The sequence below is a fragment of the Hemitrygon akajei genome, chromosome 7, assembly GCF_048418815.1.
Source record: "Hemitrygon akajei chromosome 7, sHemAka1.3, whole genome shotgun sequence".
Classification (NCBI taxonomy): domain Eukaryota; kingdom Metazoa; phylum Chordata; class Chondrichthyes; order Myliobatiformes; family Dasyatidae; genus Hemitrygon; species Hemitrygon akajei.
In genome coordinates this window covers 101,380,473-101,398,781 of record NC_133130.1, presented here as the reverse complement: position 1 = coordinate 101,398,781, position 18,309 = coordinate 101,380,473, and the positions used below count along the sequence as shown (strand labels likewise).

Below are 18,309 nucleotides of genomic sequence, written 5' to 3'. Positions count from 1 at the left end.
TGAGATAGCCACTGATTTAAGAACACAGTTGATTGAAAGAAGCAACCCATTTATTGCATACTCGCTTGCTGTGGATAAAGGTGCTGATATGACGGACACTGCACAGCTGGCTATCTTCATTGGAGGAGTGGACTCCAATTTGTGCGTTACAGAGGAAATATTGAACATTAAATCGATGCACGGGACAATGACAGGAAAAGACATTTTTGAAAATGTTTGTCAAAGTGTAACCGACATGAAATTGCCCTGGGACAAACTTATTGGACTTACAACAGATGGAGCACCGGCGATGTGCGGTGAAAAAAGTGGACTAGTGGGAAGGATGCGGGTAAAGATGCAGGAGGAGAACTGTACTGGTGAGTTAACAACATATCACTGCATCATACACCAAGAAACGCTGTGTGGTAAAGTCCTAAAGATGGAACATGTAATGAGCACTGTAACACAAGCCGTAAACTTTATCCGAGCTAAAGGTTTAAATCACCGGCAATTTCAGTCTTTTATGCGGGAAATAGATTCAGAGTTTGCCGACATTCCTTATCATACAGAGGTGCATTGGCTGAGTCGGGGAAAAGTTCTCAATAGAGTTTTTAAGCTCAACAAGGAAATCTGTCAGTTCATGGACAGTAAAGGAACAGACTCCACAGTTTTGCGGAATGAAAAGTGGAAATGTGAGTTGGCGTTTCTGGCTGACATAACAACACATCTCAGCGTCTTAAACCTTCAGCTCCAGGGACGTGACCGCATGATCACTGACATGTACGATGCAGTGAAGGCATTTCAAGTGAAGCTGCTCTTATGGGAGACACAAATGCACCAGTGCAACTTGCCTCATTTTCCCTGTTGCCAAGTAATGTTGAACCAGGTCGGTGCAATGATGTTCCCAAATGCGCACTTTGCTGATAAACTGAGCGCACTTCGCACTGAGTTCGCACGGCGCTTTGGTGACTTTGAAGCACAAAAAATTAATTTTGAGCTGCTTCGCAACCCATTTGCCGTCGACGTGGAAACTGCACCTGTACAGATTCAGATGGAGCTGATACAGCTGCAGTGTAATGGGACACTAAAGGCAAAGTACGACACTGCAGGGCCCGTACAGTTTATTCGCTCCTTTCCTGAAGCAATGCCTCAGCTCCGTCTACATGCGGCTCGAACCTTGTGCATGTTTGGTAGCACATATCTGTGTGAGAAGCTTTTCTCAGTGATGAAGATTAACAAAACATCACACAGGAGTCGTCTCACTGATGAACACCTGCAGTCCATCCTGAGAATCTCCACAACACAGAACCTTACACCAAACCTAAACGAACTTATTGCCAAGAAAAGATGCCAAGCATCCAGCTCTGACAAAATGGCATAAGAGCAAAGAAAACTGAGTGTTTTGATTTGTTGTTGTTTTAACTTTTGCTGAAAAGCACAAATTTTATTTATATTTTCAGGGTTTTTTTGCAGCATGCTCATATTTCTAACTTGTATAATACTGACAGGAGATATTTTTATGGAGAGCAAAATATTTAAGTTATTTAAAGTTTTAGTTTATTTTTTCTGGAATAATATTCCTGTCTGTTTTTATTCATATTTATGTTCAAAAAATGTTTAGTTTTAGTGTGTTCAATAAATGTTTATCCTGTTCGGCCTGCGACCTAAAGTGTGCTTTGAGTTTTGGCCCCATGTGCAATTGAGTTCGACACCTCTGCTCTAGAGAGAAGTTGGTATAATTACAATGGTTCATATGGCCTCCTTCAACAGCATCATCTGATTTCAATGTTCAGATGATGTGTATTAATAATTCAAGAAATGTTATGACTTTAAAACATTTAAATTCCCCAACTGTATTTTCAATATTTTACTTCACTCTCTGCTCTTTGTTAGACTGTTACAAAATAATGGTCATAGATTCATAGAGTTGTACAGCACAGAACAAGCCCCTGACCCCCCAGTTCATGACCACCTTTTGCCCATCAAACCCCATTTGCACACTTTAGGACTCAATACCTTATATGTCTTGCCTATGTAAGGGTCCATCTAAATGCCTCCGGCAGTGAGAGCCATCAACCACTCTCTGTGTAAAAAATTTACCCTTAAATTCCCATATAAAACCTCGAAACTTTCAACTTAAAACTTGTGCCATCTTGTTTTTGATACTCCACCATGAGAAAAAAATGTTGACTATCTATCCTATCTAGTAAAATTCTGTCAGGTCACTCCCCACCCCCAGCCTTCTTTGCATCATGGAAAACTAGTCCAGCTGAGTATACTCTCAGCCCATAACTAGTTTCCTGATGAATCTTTTCTGCACTCAGTTCAGCACAATCACATTATTCCTGGTTTGGTGACCAGCACAACTAGTGTTTTGTAAAGTTGCAACATAATGCGCCAACATTTATATTCTCTGCCCAGTCCTATGAAGACAAGAATGCTACATGCCTTCCTCATCATTATATCTACCCATGTTGCTATTTTTGGGGAGCTATGGACTTGTCTCTCTGTTTTTCAATGTTTTATGTTTTTTTTAGAAGCAAGAAAAATCTATTTGCCCCATTTCAGAAGATGTTTCCTACCTGCTCATTCACAGTACAGGATCCTATTACACAGATACCATATTCATTGTTATACACGTATACACATCGGAGTTGGGAAGAAATCCCTGATGAATGTTCTGCAGTGTAGCCTCAGGAAGCTACTTGTATTGATTTTCCAAAAAGCCACTTTTTTACCTGTGGGCTTGCAGCAGCCTCAGTAGCGTGGAGTCCGCTGCACTCCCCCTCGTGGTACTCTTCCTTGCATTCCCGGCAGAAAACAAACTGGAAGACAAAGTAAACAAGAGGAGATGGTATTCCCAATTTTATTCCCACATGTCGGAATGTGGAATTCCCTTTCCTGTCACAATGAAGCCACTCTCAGATTGATTGAACAACACTTCTTATTCCATCTGGGCAACCTCCAACCTGATGGCATGAATAATGATTTCTCTAACTTACTGGAATTTCCCCCTCTTCTCTCTTTTTCAATTCCCCATTCTGGCTTCCCTCTTTCCACATCCCTTCTTCTCACTGGCTCATCAACTTCTTCTGCCTTTCCTCCTTCCTTTTCTCCCATGTTCCACTCTCTTCTCCTATCAGATTCCTTCTTTGTGTTCAGCCCTTTAAATTTTCCACCTATCACCTCCCAGCTTCTCACTTCATCCCACCTCACCCACCCACGCACCTTCACCCTCACCGGGCCTTACCCATCACCTGCCACTCTTTCTCCTTCCCTCCACCATCTTATTCTGGTTTCTGCCTCCTTCCTTTTCAGTCCTGATGAAGGGTCTTGGCCCATAACATTGGCTGTTAATTCCCCTCCATAGCCGGTGCCTGACCTGCTGAGTTCTTCAAGCAATTTGTGTGCTATGCAAGGAGGTGGAAGTAATTGGAATAGTTATAAGGTGGAGAAACATTTAACTCCATGTTCTAGGTGATGGCATAACTTTTAGGAATTTTTCAAGTCGCATTTCAGAAATTTGAGGAAGAATTTGACGTCATAGAACAGAAGTAAAGTATCCCATGCAAAGGGAGCTGGATTTCCTAATATTACTTTATATTCACACTCCTCCATCAGTAGGACAGAAAAAAAAGAACATAGCGTTATTTCAATTACTACTTCTCTAACACAAGAGATTCTTCAGATACTGGAAACCTAGAGCAACAAACACAAAAATCTACTTGGCCCATTCATCTTCCATTCCTTAATATAACTGAATGAACAATTTAAAAACTCTTATCTTCATTCTGCATTAACATCAGGTCTTGTTCTGTTCCACCAGCATAGTCAAATTTGCTGTTTTTCGCCTGACTGGATCCATTTTCACTGGAGGTGACTTTAGTACTTCGTTGAACCGATCTGTACATAAAGCTGTGCTGACCTTGAAGTCGGCACCTCAATCCTGACTTACCCTTGGTCCTGTCCAATCAGTAGCCATATTTGCTGGCCGACATCGCTTTATCTGTCAGCAAGTCACAGTTTTAAAATTCTCATGCTCCATTTCAATTCCCTCTGTGGACTTCCCCTTCCTCAGGTCTCTGCCAATCTTATAACCCTCACAGGTCTCTGCTCCCCTCCAATTCTGTCCTCACTATAATCACTCAGAAACTGATAGCTTGGATTACAGCGGTTCAGAATACCCTCCCTAATACAAGCAATGAATATGATATTCCAATTCCTCCACCTGTGTCAAATAATGTTTGTTCATGCTCTGTTGAACGCCTTGGTGCGTTTTATGGTGTTAACACATGTAAGTTGGTGTTCTTGTTTTACTTGGATATTTGATCCAATTCCACAATTTTCTTCTTTTATTTCAGCTCAATGATTTCTGGAACATCTAGACAGCAAAGGGACATAGGATGGATAATTGTTTATTGACTACAGAACCACCTTCAATACTATAATTACAAGCGAACTCATCTGCAACCTTTCAGAACTGGGACCAAAACCTTCCCTTTGCAACTGGGTCCTTGACTTCCTAAACTATGGACTATAATCAGTAAGGATAAGCAGCAACACTCTGTGGATTGAGAGTGGGAAGGAGGCGGGGAGAGGAGAATCATGGCTGGGAAAAGGGGAAGGGTGAGTGGAGGGAGTGGAAAGCACCAGAAAGGCATTCTGTACTGATCAATAAACCCTTTTTTTTGGAATCAAATGATCTTGCCTGGTGTCTCATGGCTGGGTGCGTCTGTACCCGGGCCATAACCCACACCAGCACTCTTTCTCTGCCACCTGTCCTACATCGCTCCTGCGGCACTCCTCCCTCACCATTCCCAACATCCTTTGCTCCCACCTGATTTACAAGCTTGCTCTCTGTTCCATGTTGACAAATGCAGTACTGTACAAAAGCCTTAGGCACCCTAGATATTCATGTGTGTCTAAAACTTATGCTTTTAAAATTTTATGTGTCTAAAATTAGTACTGTAACTGCCCGGAGCACCTTATCCAGAGAGACTGATAAACAATCCTGGAGTAGCTTCTGACTTGCACATGATTGGAAAGGTTAGGGTGGGACTGTTGATGTCAGCATTGAGATCAAAAGTTCTGTTATTAGCAAACTAATGAGGAGGGAGTGAGGTTGTGAACGTTGGGATTAAATGTGCTAACTGTGCGGGGAGGACTGGTTCTCTGGATTACAATTGTAAGGGAAGTGGATGTTAATGTGGGTGAGGAGGGTTAATAATGAAAGGGGGAGAAGGAGATCTGACAACAGGAATCACATCAGTCTGGGATACAACTGGATAGAATTATGCAAAATGCACAGGGTATTTTTCTACCATGTTTTATTAGATTAATGGTACTATTACTACTAAATTAGCCGGCCTAAAAGAATGAAAATATTATCACCTTAACTGGAATGTAATAGTATTTTCTTTGGTAGTTACTGCTAATGAATTTGGATTTCATGAATTCAAGGAAAGGTAATGATTACCAGATATAAATGTGATCACTAAATATATACTTTTTAAAAAGATATAACTTGGTAACAGGTCTTTATGGTCAATGAACTCACAGTGCCCAATTACACCCAAGTGACAATTAACCCACTAACCTACACATCTTTGGAAAGTGGGAGGAAACCCGAGCACCCGAAGGAAACCCATGAGATCACGGGGAATGTACAAACTCCTTACAGACAGCAGCGGGAATTGAACCCTGGTTACCGACACTGTAATAGCATTATGCTAACTGCTATGCTACTGAGCATTATAAATGGCATTGTGTGTAAAAGGTGTTTCAATAAAGATGAAACACCATTCTTTTTAGTAAACGAGAGTATTGCATTGGAAGTTTTTTTTAAGGCGAGGAAGTACTTATTTGCTGGTTCAAAAGATGGTCCGATACTCCAGGTGTATGAGAACATCTGAAGTGCGTGTGTCTCATTGAGTCTCTGGACAGGACTTCTCCAGAATGCCTACACCATACAGGAAAACTCCAGAATTACTCATCAGTCTCTCCGAACAAACTGCAGCCAATAAACTACATTTTCCTGAGAGTTGCAATTCCAAATAAGCAGAGAGTGATTGATGGGAGAGTCGGAAGCCACTGAGTTGATCAGTGACAGAAGGTTTGGAATTCACTGAAGCATTTTTCAAGTTGCTGAGTTGGCAAATTAATATTCATGGGTAGGTGGATGGGAAAGTGACAGAGTAAATGTCCCCCCAAGCATGCAGAGATCTGTGCATGGCATAGAAATTGCTCTTCTACCAGTGGTTATGTGTATAACCACTAGATGGCAGCAAGAGCAGCAAATTTCTTTGCTGCCCAGAAAACGCAAAATCTCAGAATTGTTAAAGATCTTGACACATTGTTTCCTTACTATTTGAAATAAAGACATATTTTAGATAGTTCCTGACAAGAGAAATACTTTTTAATCGAACAGTCATCATTTATAAATGTAGGAACATAAGTAACAGGAATGAGACCACATGGTTGATGCGTGCTCGGAGGTTGATACTGAGGATCCAGGCCTGAGGACGAATCGGAAGTGTGTAAGTCGAGGACCATTGGCCAGAGCTGATCTGCAAATCTCTGCAAGATCACTGGGGAGGTCAAACCAGTGCCTGCAGGCCCGAGTCTGTGTGTCTGTGGAGACTGGAGGCCTGTGCCGGGGTTATAGAATGTGTAGGTGTGTGGGCGGGAGGGAGGGACGGGGTTGTTTTGCTGTTGTTGTTTCTTCACTTAGTTGTGCTCTGTGTTGTTCTGCTGAACTTTGGGGGCATGCTACGTTGGTGCTGGAAATGACACTTGAGGGTTGCCGCCATCACACCCTTGGGTGTGTTAGTTGTTTACATGAGAAGTAAACCTGAATCTTGAATGTGGTCCAGGTCTCAGCTACATTTTTGCAAAAATTCTCCATATTCCTTGATTCCCCTGAGAAAAGCACTGATGGAGACAGGTTTGTTCCCACGGGATGCCCCACACAAGCCAGTCATTTGCCAGTGTTAACCTATATCCCTCTAAACCTTTCCTATCCATGTATTTCTCCAACTGTGCTTAAAAAGTTGTTACGGTACCTGCCTCCAACACTTCCTCTGGCAACTCATTCCACATACATACTGCCTTTATATAAAAAATTTACCCTTGACGTTTAAACTATTTTTTCTCTCTCTCACTTTAAACCAATGTCTTCTAATTCTTGATTTAGGAAGACAGACTGAGTGCATTCACCCTATCCACATCTATGAGATCACCTCTTAGTCTCCCGCACTCCATGGAACAAATTCATGTCCTCAAGTTCTGCAATATCCTTGTAAATCTTTTCTAGTTTAAAACATTTTTCCTATAGCAGAATAACCAATACTCCAAGTTGGCCCCAGCATTTTTCTTGGGGTTGAAATGTAATACCAGAGGACATTGAAGGTGAGAGGGGGTAGGTTCAAAGGGGATGTGGGGGGTTATTTTTTTTACTGAGAAAGTGTTGGATGCCTGGAATGCACTGCCTGGTATGATGGTAGAGGCAAATGCATTTAGAGGCTTTTAAGAGATGTTTAGATAGACACATGAATGTGAGGAAGATGGAGGGACATGGACATTATGTAGGTAGGAGGGTTTAGTATTTGTGTGGGTTTGATTGCCTTTTTAACTGTTTCAGCATAACATTGTGGGCTGAATGGCCTGTTCCTGTGCTGTACTGGTCTATGTTCTATCTCCCAGCTCTGCATCGAGTGGAGTTGGGTTACAGGAAGGAGAAAAATGGAGTGAACTAGTGGGTAGCAAATGAAGTATCAGGGACGTAGGTGGGAGAACAGTAAGAAATGAGGCATTTGTGCTTTCAGACTTGGCTAGTGTTACCAGCTTCTGGTTATTTAAGTTAAAATAGATCATGCTTTTGCTGTAAATGGGCCTTGGACTTAGTTTATAAAACTGTCATTCGGCAAAATTGTGTAGGTGCAGTATTAATACCCGGCCAGCAGATGGCCTGTGCTTGATGACAAACCTGCAAGGTCTGTTATACAGCACCCACATTGCATTAGAAATGAATTTAAAACAAATGTTCGGTGAAGACTTTGGGTTCAGTGTTAATTTCCTGTTATCATGGGAGTCAGATGGAAGAGGTCTGCTAACATGTGGGAGATCAGGAGTGAGATATTTAAGAGTCCCTGCAATCTAGACACTGGATTTCCAGGTGTCTGAGGTAATAAACCGAGAAAACACAACGAAAGGTGCCATGAATCAATTTCAGTTCTGCTTGTCAAGGGAACATTGGAACTAGGACCCTTGACGTATACTGGAGTTGGGAAGGGAAAACAAGGAAGTGACAGAATTTAATGTGGATGCTGACAGATGGTGAAACATCACTTCATCCCTTCTTTGTACCTCCAGTAAACTTGATTACTAACTGCAGTTTCTTTGTAACATCTGACTGAAGGGCTGCTCAACATGCATATACACTCAGTGGCCACTTTATTAAGTACCTCTTATATCTACTAAGGTGCTGCTGAATGCGAATTTGTGGCCTTTTGCTGCTGCAGTCCATCCACTTTAAGATTTGAAGTGTTGTGCATTCAGAGATAGTCTACTGAACTCCGTTGTTGTAATGTAAAGTTATTTGATTTACTGTCACCTTCTTGTCAGCTTGAACCAGTCTGGCCATTCTCCCCTGACCTCTCATTAACAAGGCATTTCTGCCCACAGAACCGCTGCTCAGTGGATGTTTTTTTGTTTGTCGTATCATTCTCTGTAAACCCATCTGTCAATATCAACAAGTACACCATTTTGGATACTTCTGTGGGGGATGACCTCCCAGGAGAGTGCCACGGAGACCAGGTTACTGACACTGAGCATGGGTCCATGGTGCAGAGGGAAAGAGGGAGAAGAGGGGAGCGGTAGTGACAGGGGACTCAATAGTCAGAGGAACAGAGAGGAGATTCTGTGGAGGTGAACGGGTCTCCAGATGGTATGTTGCTTCCCATATGCCAGGGTCAGGAACATGTCAGATTGTGTCCACAGCATTTTGGAGTGGGAGGGAGAGCAGCCAGCTACCTTGGTACATATTGGTACCAAATACATAGGAAGGAAAAGCAAAAGGTCTTGAAGAGAGAATTTAGAGAGTTAGGCAGAAAGCTGAGAGGCAGGACATCTAGGGTAGTAATTTGGGCTCTGGGTCTGTACTCGCTGGAATTTAGAAGGTTGAGGGAGGATCTCATTGAAACCTTTCAAATGTTGAGGCCGGGGAGTGGGGCTGAGGAGGGGATAAAAGGATCAGCCATGATTGAATGGCAGAGCTTATTTCTGCTCCTTTGTCTTATGGTCTAACTCTAGAGACATTTGTGTGTGAACATCCCAGATCAGCAGTTTCTGAGATACTCAAACCACCCTATCTGGCACCAACAACCATTCCATGGTCAAAGTCACTTAGATCACATTTCTTCCCCATTTTGATGTTAGTTCTGAACAATATCTGAACCTTGACCATGTCTGCATGCTTTTATGCAATTAGTTGCTAGCACATGATTGGCTGATTAGATACTTGCATTAACAAGCAGGTGTACAGGTGTACCTGATAAAGTGGCCACTGAGTGTATGTTCACTTAATCCAAATGACATCTTGAGCAGACTCAATCCCAGCAAACACAGAGACTGCATCATCCTCATGCTCCTATTCCCTTTTGCATATTCTGTATTTTCTTAAGACATAGGACTTTGAGCCAATGCTGGCTCTCAGAGCAATCCCATTCCCACATTTATCTTCCCATAACCAATTCTCTCTGCATTCACATCAACTCTATCCAGTCCCTCCAGATTCTGCCACTCACCTACATGCTAATTAACCCACCACATTCACACCTTTGAGATTGCTGGAGGCGCCACCGTAGCGTAACAGTTAGCAGGATGCTATTACAGCTCAGAGTGTTGTGCTCCGATGCTGTCTCAAAGAAGTTTGTATGTCTTTCACGCGAGCACGTGAGTTTCCTCCAGGTACTCTGGTTTCCTTTCACATTCCAAATCTGCACCATTTGTAGGTTAATTGGTCATTGAAAATTGTCCCGTGGTTATGCTAAGGTTAAATAGGTAGGTTTAATAGGTGTGGATCTTTGGGCCAGAAGGGCCTACTCCGTGCTGTATCTTGAAACAAATAGATAAATACTTTGTATACCGAAGCATCCAGACGAAGCCCACACTGTCACAGGGAGAACATGCAAACTCCACACAGACAGCATTTGAAGACAGGGTTGTGTCCATGTCGCTGGAGCTTCTACTGGTTCCAGTTCTGAGATGCCTGGTCTTACGTGGAATCTCAAGACTTTGAATACTGATGTTGGTGATTTCTTCAAATGAGAGGGAAATTGCAATGAAGTGATATTTCTAATAAATATGATTGTCTGAAATTGGCAATATTTTGCAAAATTTGATCTGTCAATTGAAACCAGTGTCATAGAGTCATAGGATACTATCTAGTCCACACCAAAGCATTTAATCTGCCTAGTTCCATCAGCCTGTACCTGGACCATAGCCCTCCATACACCTACCATCCTTGTACCAATCTAAACAATGAAATTGAGCTCTCATAACCCTCTGAGTGAAGAAGATTCCCCTTATGTTCCCCTTCTTCAAAAGTTCAAAGTTAATTTATTACCAAACTACATATAGGTCACCATATACAACCCTGAGATTCATTTTCTTGCAGGCGTACACAGTAAATGCAAGAAACACAATAGAATCAATGAAGAACCACACCTATTAGGCTGGACAAATAACCAGTGTGCAAAAGACAACCAACTGCGCAAATACAAAAGAGAATGAAAAACAATCAATAATTAAACTGAATATGAGATTAACCCTATCAACTTGTGAGGCAACTTTCAGGGATCTATGGACATGGACCCCAGGAATCCTCTGTTCCTCCACTCTTAAGAATCCTGCTGTTACCCCTGTATTGTGCCTTAAGTTTGACCTTCCAGAGTGAATCACTTCACAGTTTTTTCAAATTAAACTCCATCTGGTACTTCTTGACCCACCTCTGTATCCTATCAGTGTCCTATTGTAACCCATGACATCCTATGATAGTATCCACACCACCACCGACCTTTGGGTCATCTGCAAACATCGCTCTTCCACATGCTCATTCAAATTATTTATGAAGATCACAAAGAGCAGATCCCTGTGGTACACCATTGGACACCAACCTCAACGCAAAATATGCTCCATCTACCACCACCATCTGCCTTCAATGGACAATCCAATTTTGAATCCATGCAGCTATGGTTGCCTGGATCCCATGCCTCCTGACTTTCTGAATGAGTTTAGCATGAGGAACCTTATCAAACACCCCACTAAAATCCATATTCACCACATCCTCTGCTCTACCTTCATCAACAAGAGGAAATCTGCAGATGCTGGAAATCCAAGCAACACAGACAAAATGTGGAAGGAACTCAGCAGGCCAGGCAGCTTCTATGGAAAAGAGTAGAGTTGACATTTCAGGCCGAATCCTTCATTAGGACTGGAGAAAAAAAGATGAGTCAGAGTTAGAAGGTAGGGGAGGGGAAGAAGAAACACAAGATGATAGGTGAAGCTGGGGGGGATGGGGGAAAGGTTTGAAGTAAAGAGGTAGGAAGTTGATTGGCGAAAGAGATACAGGGCTGGAGAAGGGGGAATTTGATAGGAGAGGGCAGAAGACCATGGAAGAAAGAAAAGAGGGAGATAATGTGAGAGAGGGAAATGGGAATGGGGAATTGAAAGGGGGGCATTACCAGAAGTTTGATAAGTCGACGTTCATGCCATCTGGTTGGAGGCTACCCAGATGGAATACAAGTTACAGCTCCTTTAACTTGAGTGTGGCCTCATTACAGCAGTAAAGGAGGCTGTGAACTGACCTAACTTTCAGTAATCTTCTCATTTCTCTTGATTCAAGTGTTCTTGACACTCAAACACCAGCCAGACATGTGTGCCAGTCTTTCATAAGCAAGCCCATATCGCCTACAGGTCTTCATATAATCAGGCCTCCCCCTGCTTCGTTGGATGCTGGCCCCATTCAGCAGCAGGGCATTGACCACTTGATGTCCCATTCATGCATCTACTTCTAGCTAACACCTTAGTCACAGGCAGCGTGAACCAAGCACGACCAGAGTCCATTATAATTGACTCTGTAAAATGAACACTGCCACTAACTTAGGGGGAAAATGCAATGGACGATTACTATGATCCTGTAATCTACTTAAATGCATGAAGCCATGTTTAGAGATCAGAAGATCAAAACAGGTTCCATTTTAAAGCAAAGTGATAGTTTTTGTTTTCATTGTTGAGACCTGTGCACCTCAGAGGCGTATTTCTGCCTCTTGTACATATTGGTCCTAACTCTCCCTCACGTGTAAAGAAGTATAACAATTGCTCATGACTTTTAGTTGTTATGACAACCATCTGCCATTGCCTTAAGTTAAGCTCAGAAAAGAAATTATGTTTGGCCATTTTTATTCTTCCTCAAATGTTCATAATTTAATCATCATATGTCAGGCTGTTATACCTTGCAGTCACCTCTGTGGATCATCTCTTCATCGTGGTGGAGAGGCTTGTCAGTTCCTGAGATCCCGAGAGCGATGCCATCTGGAACCTTGCTCCTTGTAGGGTCACCCATGTGGTGAGATCAAGGGGGATGTTCCAGACAGAGAATGATACCTCAGTGGTGGATCTGGCAGAAGATGATAGCACAGCTCAACAGCAGTGAAGGGTCTCCAGTCCTCCTGGACTCCATGCCACTGGACCTTGACCCCGATCTGCTGAGGTTCATGTGACATAGCCTCAAGATTGAGAGGAGTAGATTGAGGATGGAGATGGGGAGGAACTGTTTTTCCCAGAGAGTGGTGAATCTGTGGAATTCTCCGCTCAGTGAAGCAATGGAGGCTACCTCAGTAAATATATTTAAGACAAGTTTGTATAGATTTTTGCCTAGTAGGGGAATTAAGAGTTATGGGGAAAAGGCAGGTAGGTGGAGATAACTCCATGGCCAGATCAGCCTTGATCTTATTGAATGGCAGATGGCCTACTCTTGCTCCTATTTCTTACATTCTTATGTGATGGCTGCCTGTGCATCAGTCTCCCTACACTAAACAAAGTCATGCACAGGAGTTTTCCATTAAGGGAAACCACCCTAAACCCTTAGGAGAACATCATACTCAACTCAAATGATTGCACTACTACTGCCTTACAGTAACTCCTGCTTATGGAAATATCCATCACAAAGGGAGACTGAGCTCAGAATGCAGTATTTAGCATTATTCCTGTTCTTCAGAACAATCAAGGCTGTAAATTATGCTCTTTGATGTGCATTAGAACACTGCTGACCCTCCCCCTCACCTGATCACACCTATCACCAATCAGCTTCTACCCCTTCCTCTCCCCGCACCTTCTTATTCTGGCATTTTTCCCCCTTCTTTTCCACTCCTGATGAAGGACCTTAGCTGGAAATGTCAACTCTCTATAGATGCTGCCTGACCTGCTGAGTTCTTCCAGCATTTGGTGTGTGTTGCGCTGGATTTCCATCATCTGCAGAATCTCTTGTGCTTTTAAAAAGGTTTCATATTTTCTCCTTTACCACATCAGTTTTGCAGCTTTCTCTCACAGTTCCAGGCTGCTGCCTTCATAAGTTGTGGTGCTTGTAGGCAGGAAAATAGATCATGGCGACTTCAGTCCAAATAATCAACACCATCTGCTTGACCTGCAGCATCAATTTTCTGCTGTCTCCACACTGGCTGCAGTGTACATCACCTGAAGGTACGCGGTTGTGAACAACCTCTGCCACAAGCAGAAGACCTGCTGCTTTGAAACCAGACGACTAGTAACAACACACCACGACAGGCCAACCTTGGAAATGTCAAAACAGAAGCCTGCTTTCAGTGACAACCAGTTTTGATTGATTCAAAACGTTGACTTGGAAGTTGAACGAGATATTTCTCAAAAGTTACAGTTGCCTTTTTAACACAGGAGGTTCCGCAGTTGCTGGAAATCTTGAGCAACGCTCACAAAGTACTGGAGGAGTTCATCAGGTCAGGCAGATCTCTGGAGAGGAATATAAAGTTGACATTTAAAGATTTGTGGCACTTGATAAATGAATGAACACTGTCAGAAATAAAGATACTTATGTCTGTCAGGGGGCAATCACGTCTCTGCATAAATTCCTCCAGTCAGTATCCTAGTCCCAACTGTCTTCATTTGCTTCATTAACGGCCTTCCTTCTCTCATAAGGTCTGCAGTGGGGATGTTTCTGGATGACTACACTAAGATTTGTTCAACTCTTTAAAAATCCTCCACAAATGAAGCAGCTCATGCCTGGATGCAGTCAGAACAATACTCAAGAATGGGAATTAATATTAACATATCGGTGTCGGGCAAAGACTTTCTCTAATGAGAGATGGTTGATCACTTACCTTGAACGTTCAACTCCATTACTGTCACCTAACCTCAGTTTCCTGATCAGAAGCTTAAATGGACTAACTGCACAAACTCCTCAGTTCTAAGAGTTGGACAGAGGATAGGTATCTGGAAGCAAATGACTGATGTGCTGACACGCAAAACCATTTAAGCGAGGCACACGTTATATGAATGTGGCAGAATACTCTCCAGATGCCTGGATAAGTGCAGATCCATAAAGATAAAGAGAAAGGTGTGCCTTATTTGTCAAATGTACATCAGGACATAGTGAAATGTGGCATTCGCAGTAAATAAAATCAATGAGGCTTGCAAGTGTCACCATGCTTCCAGCGCCAACATAACATGCTCACAACTCTCTAACCCTAGCCTGTACGTCTTTGGACTGTGGGAGGAAACTGAAGCACCTGGAGAAAACCCATGTGTTCATGGGGAGAGTATACAAGCTCCTTACAGACTGCAGCGGGAATCGAACTCTGATCTTACAGTGCTGCGCTAACCGCTGTGCTACTGTGCCGCCCCTAGTCAATAAGCTTGACACCTTCCAGGACAATGCGGCCCATTGGACTGTCATCCCACCACCCTAAGCACTCATTCCCTACACCTCTGGCCCACAGTGACTGCATTGTGTGCCATCTTCAAAATGTAAATCAGGTACACATCTAGATTACTCCTTCTGCACCCCGCAAACCTGCTACCTCTGTCACCGAGAAGAAAGGCAGCAGGTACATGGGATCACCATCAATTAGAGATTTCCCCCCAAGTCATACCAGCCTAACTTCTAGTTGCACATTTCAATCCTGGCACTACCTCTAAACAGCACCATCACCAGAAGGGCAACAACAGTTCATTTGACCATAAGATCTAAGAGCAGAATTAGGCCATTTGGTTCATCGAGTCTGCTCTGCCATTCCATTATAGCTGATTTATTACCCCTCTCAACCCCTTTCTCCTGCCTTCTCCCTCTGACCTTTGACACCCTGATAAATCGAGGACCAATCAACCTCCGCTTTCAATATACCCAAAGACTTGGCCTCCACAGCTGTCTGTAGCAATGAATTCCACAGATGCACCAATGCCAGTGCACCTTTTCTCACAGAAGGAGCTCAAAACTGCTCACAGTATTCCAAATATGATATAACCAGTGCCTTATAAAGCTTCAGCATTGCAACCTTATTTTTGTATTAGAACATGGAAGAGTACAGCAGAGGAACAGGTCATTCAGCCCACAATGTTGTGCTGAACCAGCTAAAAAGCAAATCAAAAACACCCAAACATTAATCCCTCCTACCTACATGATGTCCATATCCCTCCATCTTCCCTATATCCATGTGCCTATCCAAACGTCTCTTAAAAGCCTCCAATGTGTTTGCCTCGACCACCTTACCAGGCAGCACATTGCATGCATCCATGACTTTTTGAGTTAAAAACATACCCCTCACATCCCCTTTAACCTACACCTTCTCACCTTCAAGGCATGCCATCTGGTATTAGACATGTAACGCTCTAGGAAAGGGTTCACTACTAATGTACTGGTTTCTCTGTAGCACAGTGTTTGAGTTATGACTAGAGATAACGGGGGCTTTGGAACATGTACTGGCCAATGAAGGGAGGTGTTTTTCTTTCTTATGTGCCTGAGAGAAGGGATTTTGCGGGGTTCTGGTTCGGGAGAAGATGGAGAGAGAAGATGTCAGAATGGACTGCAGGACTGAGTGGACTTGAAATGGGGTCGGGAATCAGCGACACCCAGGGGGAAATCGATGGAGAACGAACAGACGGATAATTCGTGAGCTCCAACGTGTGCATTAGACTGTTTCATTAAAATTGACCCTTTTTTCTTTTTGTTTACTAACCCTATAGTCAAATTAAAAAATATAAAGCTTAATCGTTTAATTACATATGGTGTACTGTTTGTTATATTGGTGTACTGATTTGTAACAGGGGAACACATCAGGCAGCATCCACCCAAACAAGATTTCTCAGGTTTGGCCGGGCTGGAGGCTGTCTCCCCCTAGATTAGTGCTGTTGGCCAAACCTGAGGGTTACAGACATTTCAACCCTGGGAAACAGATACTCTCTGTCCACCCTATCTCATAATCTTGTAAACCTCTATCAGATCTCCCCTCAGCCTCCGAAGCTCCAGAAAAGACAACCCAATTTTATCCAGCCTCCATGCCCTCTACACCAGGCAGCATCCTGATGAACCTCTTCTGCACCCTCTCCAAAGCCTCAACATCCTTCCTATAGTAGGGCAACCAGAACAGTATGCAATGCTCCAGATGTGGCCTAACTAGAGATAAATGCTAACATTGCCTCTGCCTTCCTTGCCACGGACTCAACCTGCAAGTTAACAAGTTCAAGAGTACAGCTCGCTACCACCTTCTTAAGGACAGGTGGGGATGAATTTTGGTCTTGAGAGCAATGCCAGTTACTGAAAGATGAATAAATTTAAAAATTCTTTATGACATCCAATATAAAGGCAAAAGGGGAATGTGCGAGGGAACAGCATGAACTGCAGTTTATCCTTTCAGTGACACCACCTTTCCTTCAGTTTCTGCTAAACAAAAGAACACTGATATCAGGAAGGGTGGTTGGGGAGTGGGGTTTGCACATGCTCCTGTTTACATCATTGGGGCTGAGGTCGAGAGCTTCAAGTTCCTAGCAGCAAATATCACTAATAGCCTGTCCTGTTCCAACCATGTAGACACTATGGTCAAGAAAGCTCACCAGCACCTCTACTCCCTCAGGAGGCTAAAGACATTAGGTGTGTCCCCTTTGACCCTCACCAGTTCTTCTTGGGTGCAGCTGGGTGCATCAGGGCTTGGTATGGTAACAACTCTGCACGTGACCACAAGAAACTGCAGGGAGTTGTGGATGCACACCATGCAAACCAGCCTTCCCTCCATGGGCTCTGCCTACACCTCTCAGTGCCTTCATAAAGCAGCCAACATAGTCATAGTTCACCATAGACATTCTCTCGTCTCACCCCTCCACCCCCTATGGGCAGAAGATACAGCACATACCACCAGCCCCAAGGATAGCTTCTATTTTAAACACAAGCATTTCTAGAGATGTTAGAAATCCACACTGGAGGAACTCAACAGGCCAGGCAGCATCTATGGAGAGGAATGAACAGTTGACGTTTGGGGCCAAGACCCTTCATTAGGACTGGAAAAGAAGGGGGAAGAGGCCAGAATAAGTAGGTGGGGAGAGGGGACGACATACAAACTGAAAGGTGATATAGGCTTCTATTTTGCTGTTATATGACTATTAAACAGTTCCCTAGTATGATTAGTTGGACTGTTGATCTCACAATCTACCCCAATTGGGCTTGTACTTTATTATCTGGCCGCACTGCAATTTCTCTGTGCCACTTTATTCTGTGGTTTGGTTTTGTTTTTCCCGGACCTGCCTCAATGTGTTGATGTGATGCAATGACCTGTCCGGATGCCTGTTTCTCACAGTACCCCAGCACATCTGACAATAAGAACCCAATTTACCAATTCACTTGGGAAAATATCGCTGTTCTGTCATTACTGGATCTAAATCCTGGAAATCCCTCCCCCACAGCGCAGTGGGAGAACCTTCGGCAGAGGGGCAGCAACTCAAACTGGCTAACTAGAAAGATTAAAGGATGAGGCTTTATTGAAATATACAGCAAAATGTGTTGTTTGTGTCAACCACTAAATCAGTCCAAACCATACACCTTTGGAATGTGGGAACGAATCGGAACACCAGGAGGTCACCAGGAACACATAAACTCTTTACAGACAGTGACGGGGATTGAACCCCGGTGTGATGTGTGATGAGCAAACCAGGCTGAGATGGGGTCCAGAGTTGACCCGTCCCCCCCGTGAACTATGCTGCTGATGAGAGAGAGAGAAGAAGAGGGGGTGGAGGCATCCTGCTGCAGATGCT

The 18,309-nt window shown here is 43.3% G+C and overlaps 1 protein-coding gene across 1 annotated transcript in view; it reads right to left on the bottom strand.

Moving 5' to 3' along the window:
* Positions 1 to 18,309, bottom strand: part of prkn (parkin RBR E3 ubiquitin protein ligase) — a 1,122,674-nt gene that overhangs the window by 41,622 nt on the left and 1,062,743 nt on the right. Inside the window, exon 10 of the mRNA XM_073051587.1 lies at positions 2,718 to 2,804. Coding sequence (XP_072907688.1) covers positions 2,718 to 2,804 — 87 coding nt within the window. The remainder of the gene's footprint in view (positions 1 to 2,717; positions 2,805 to 18,309) is intronic.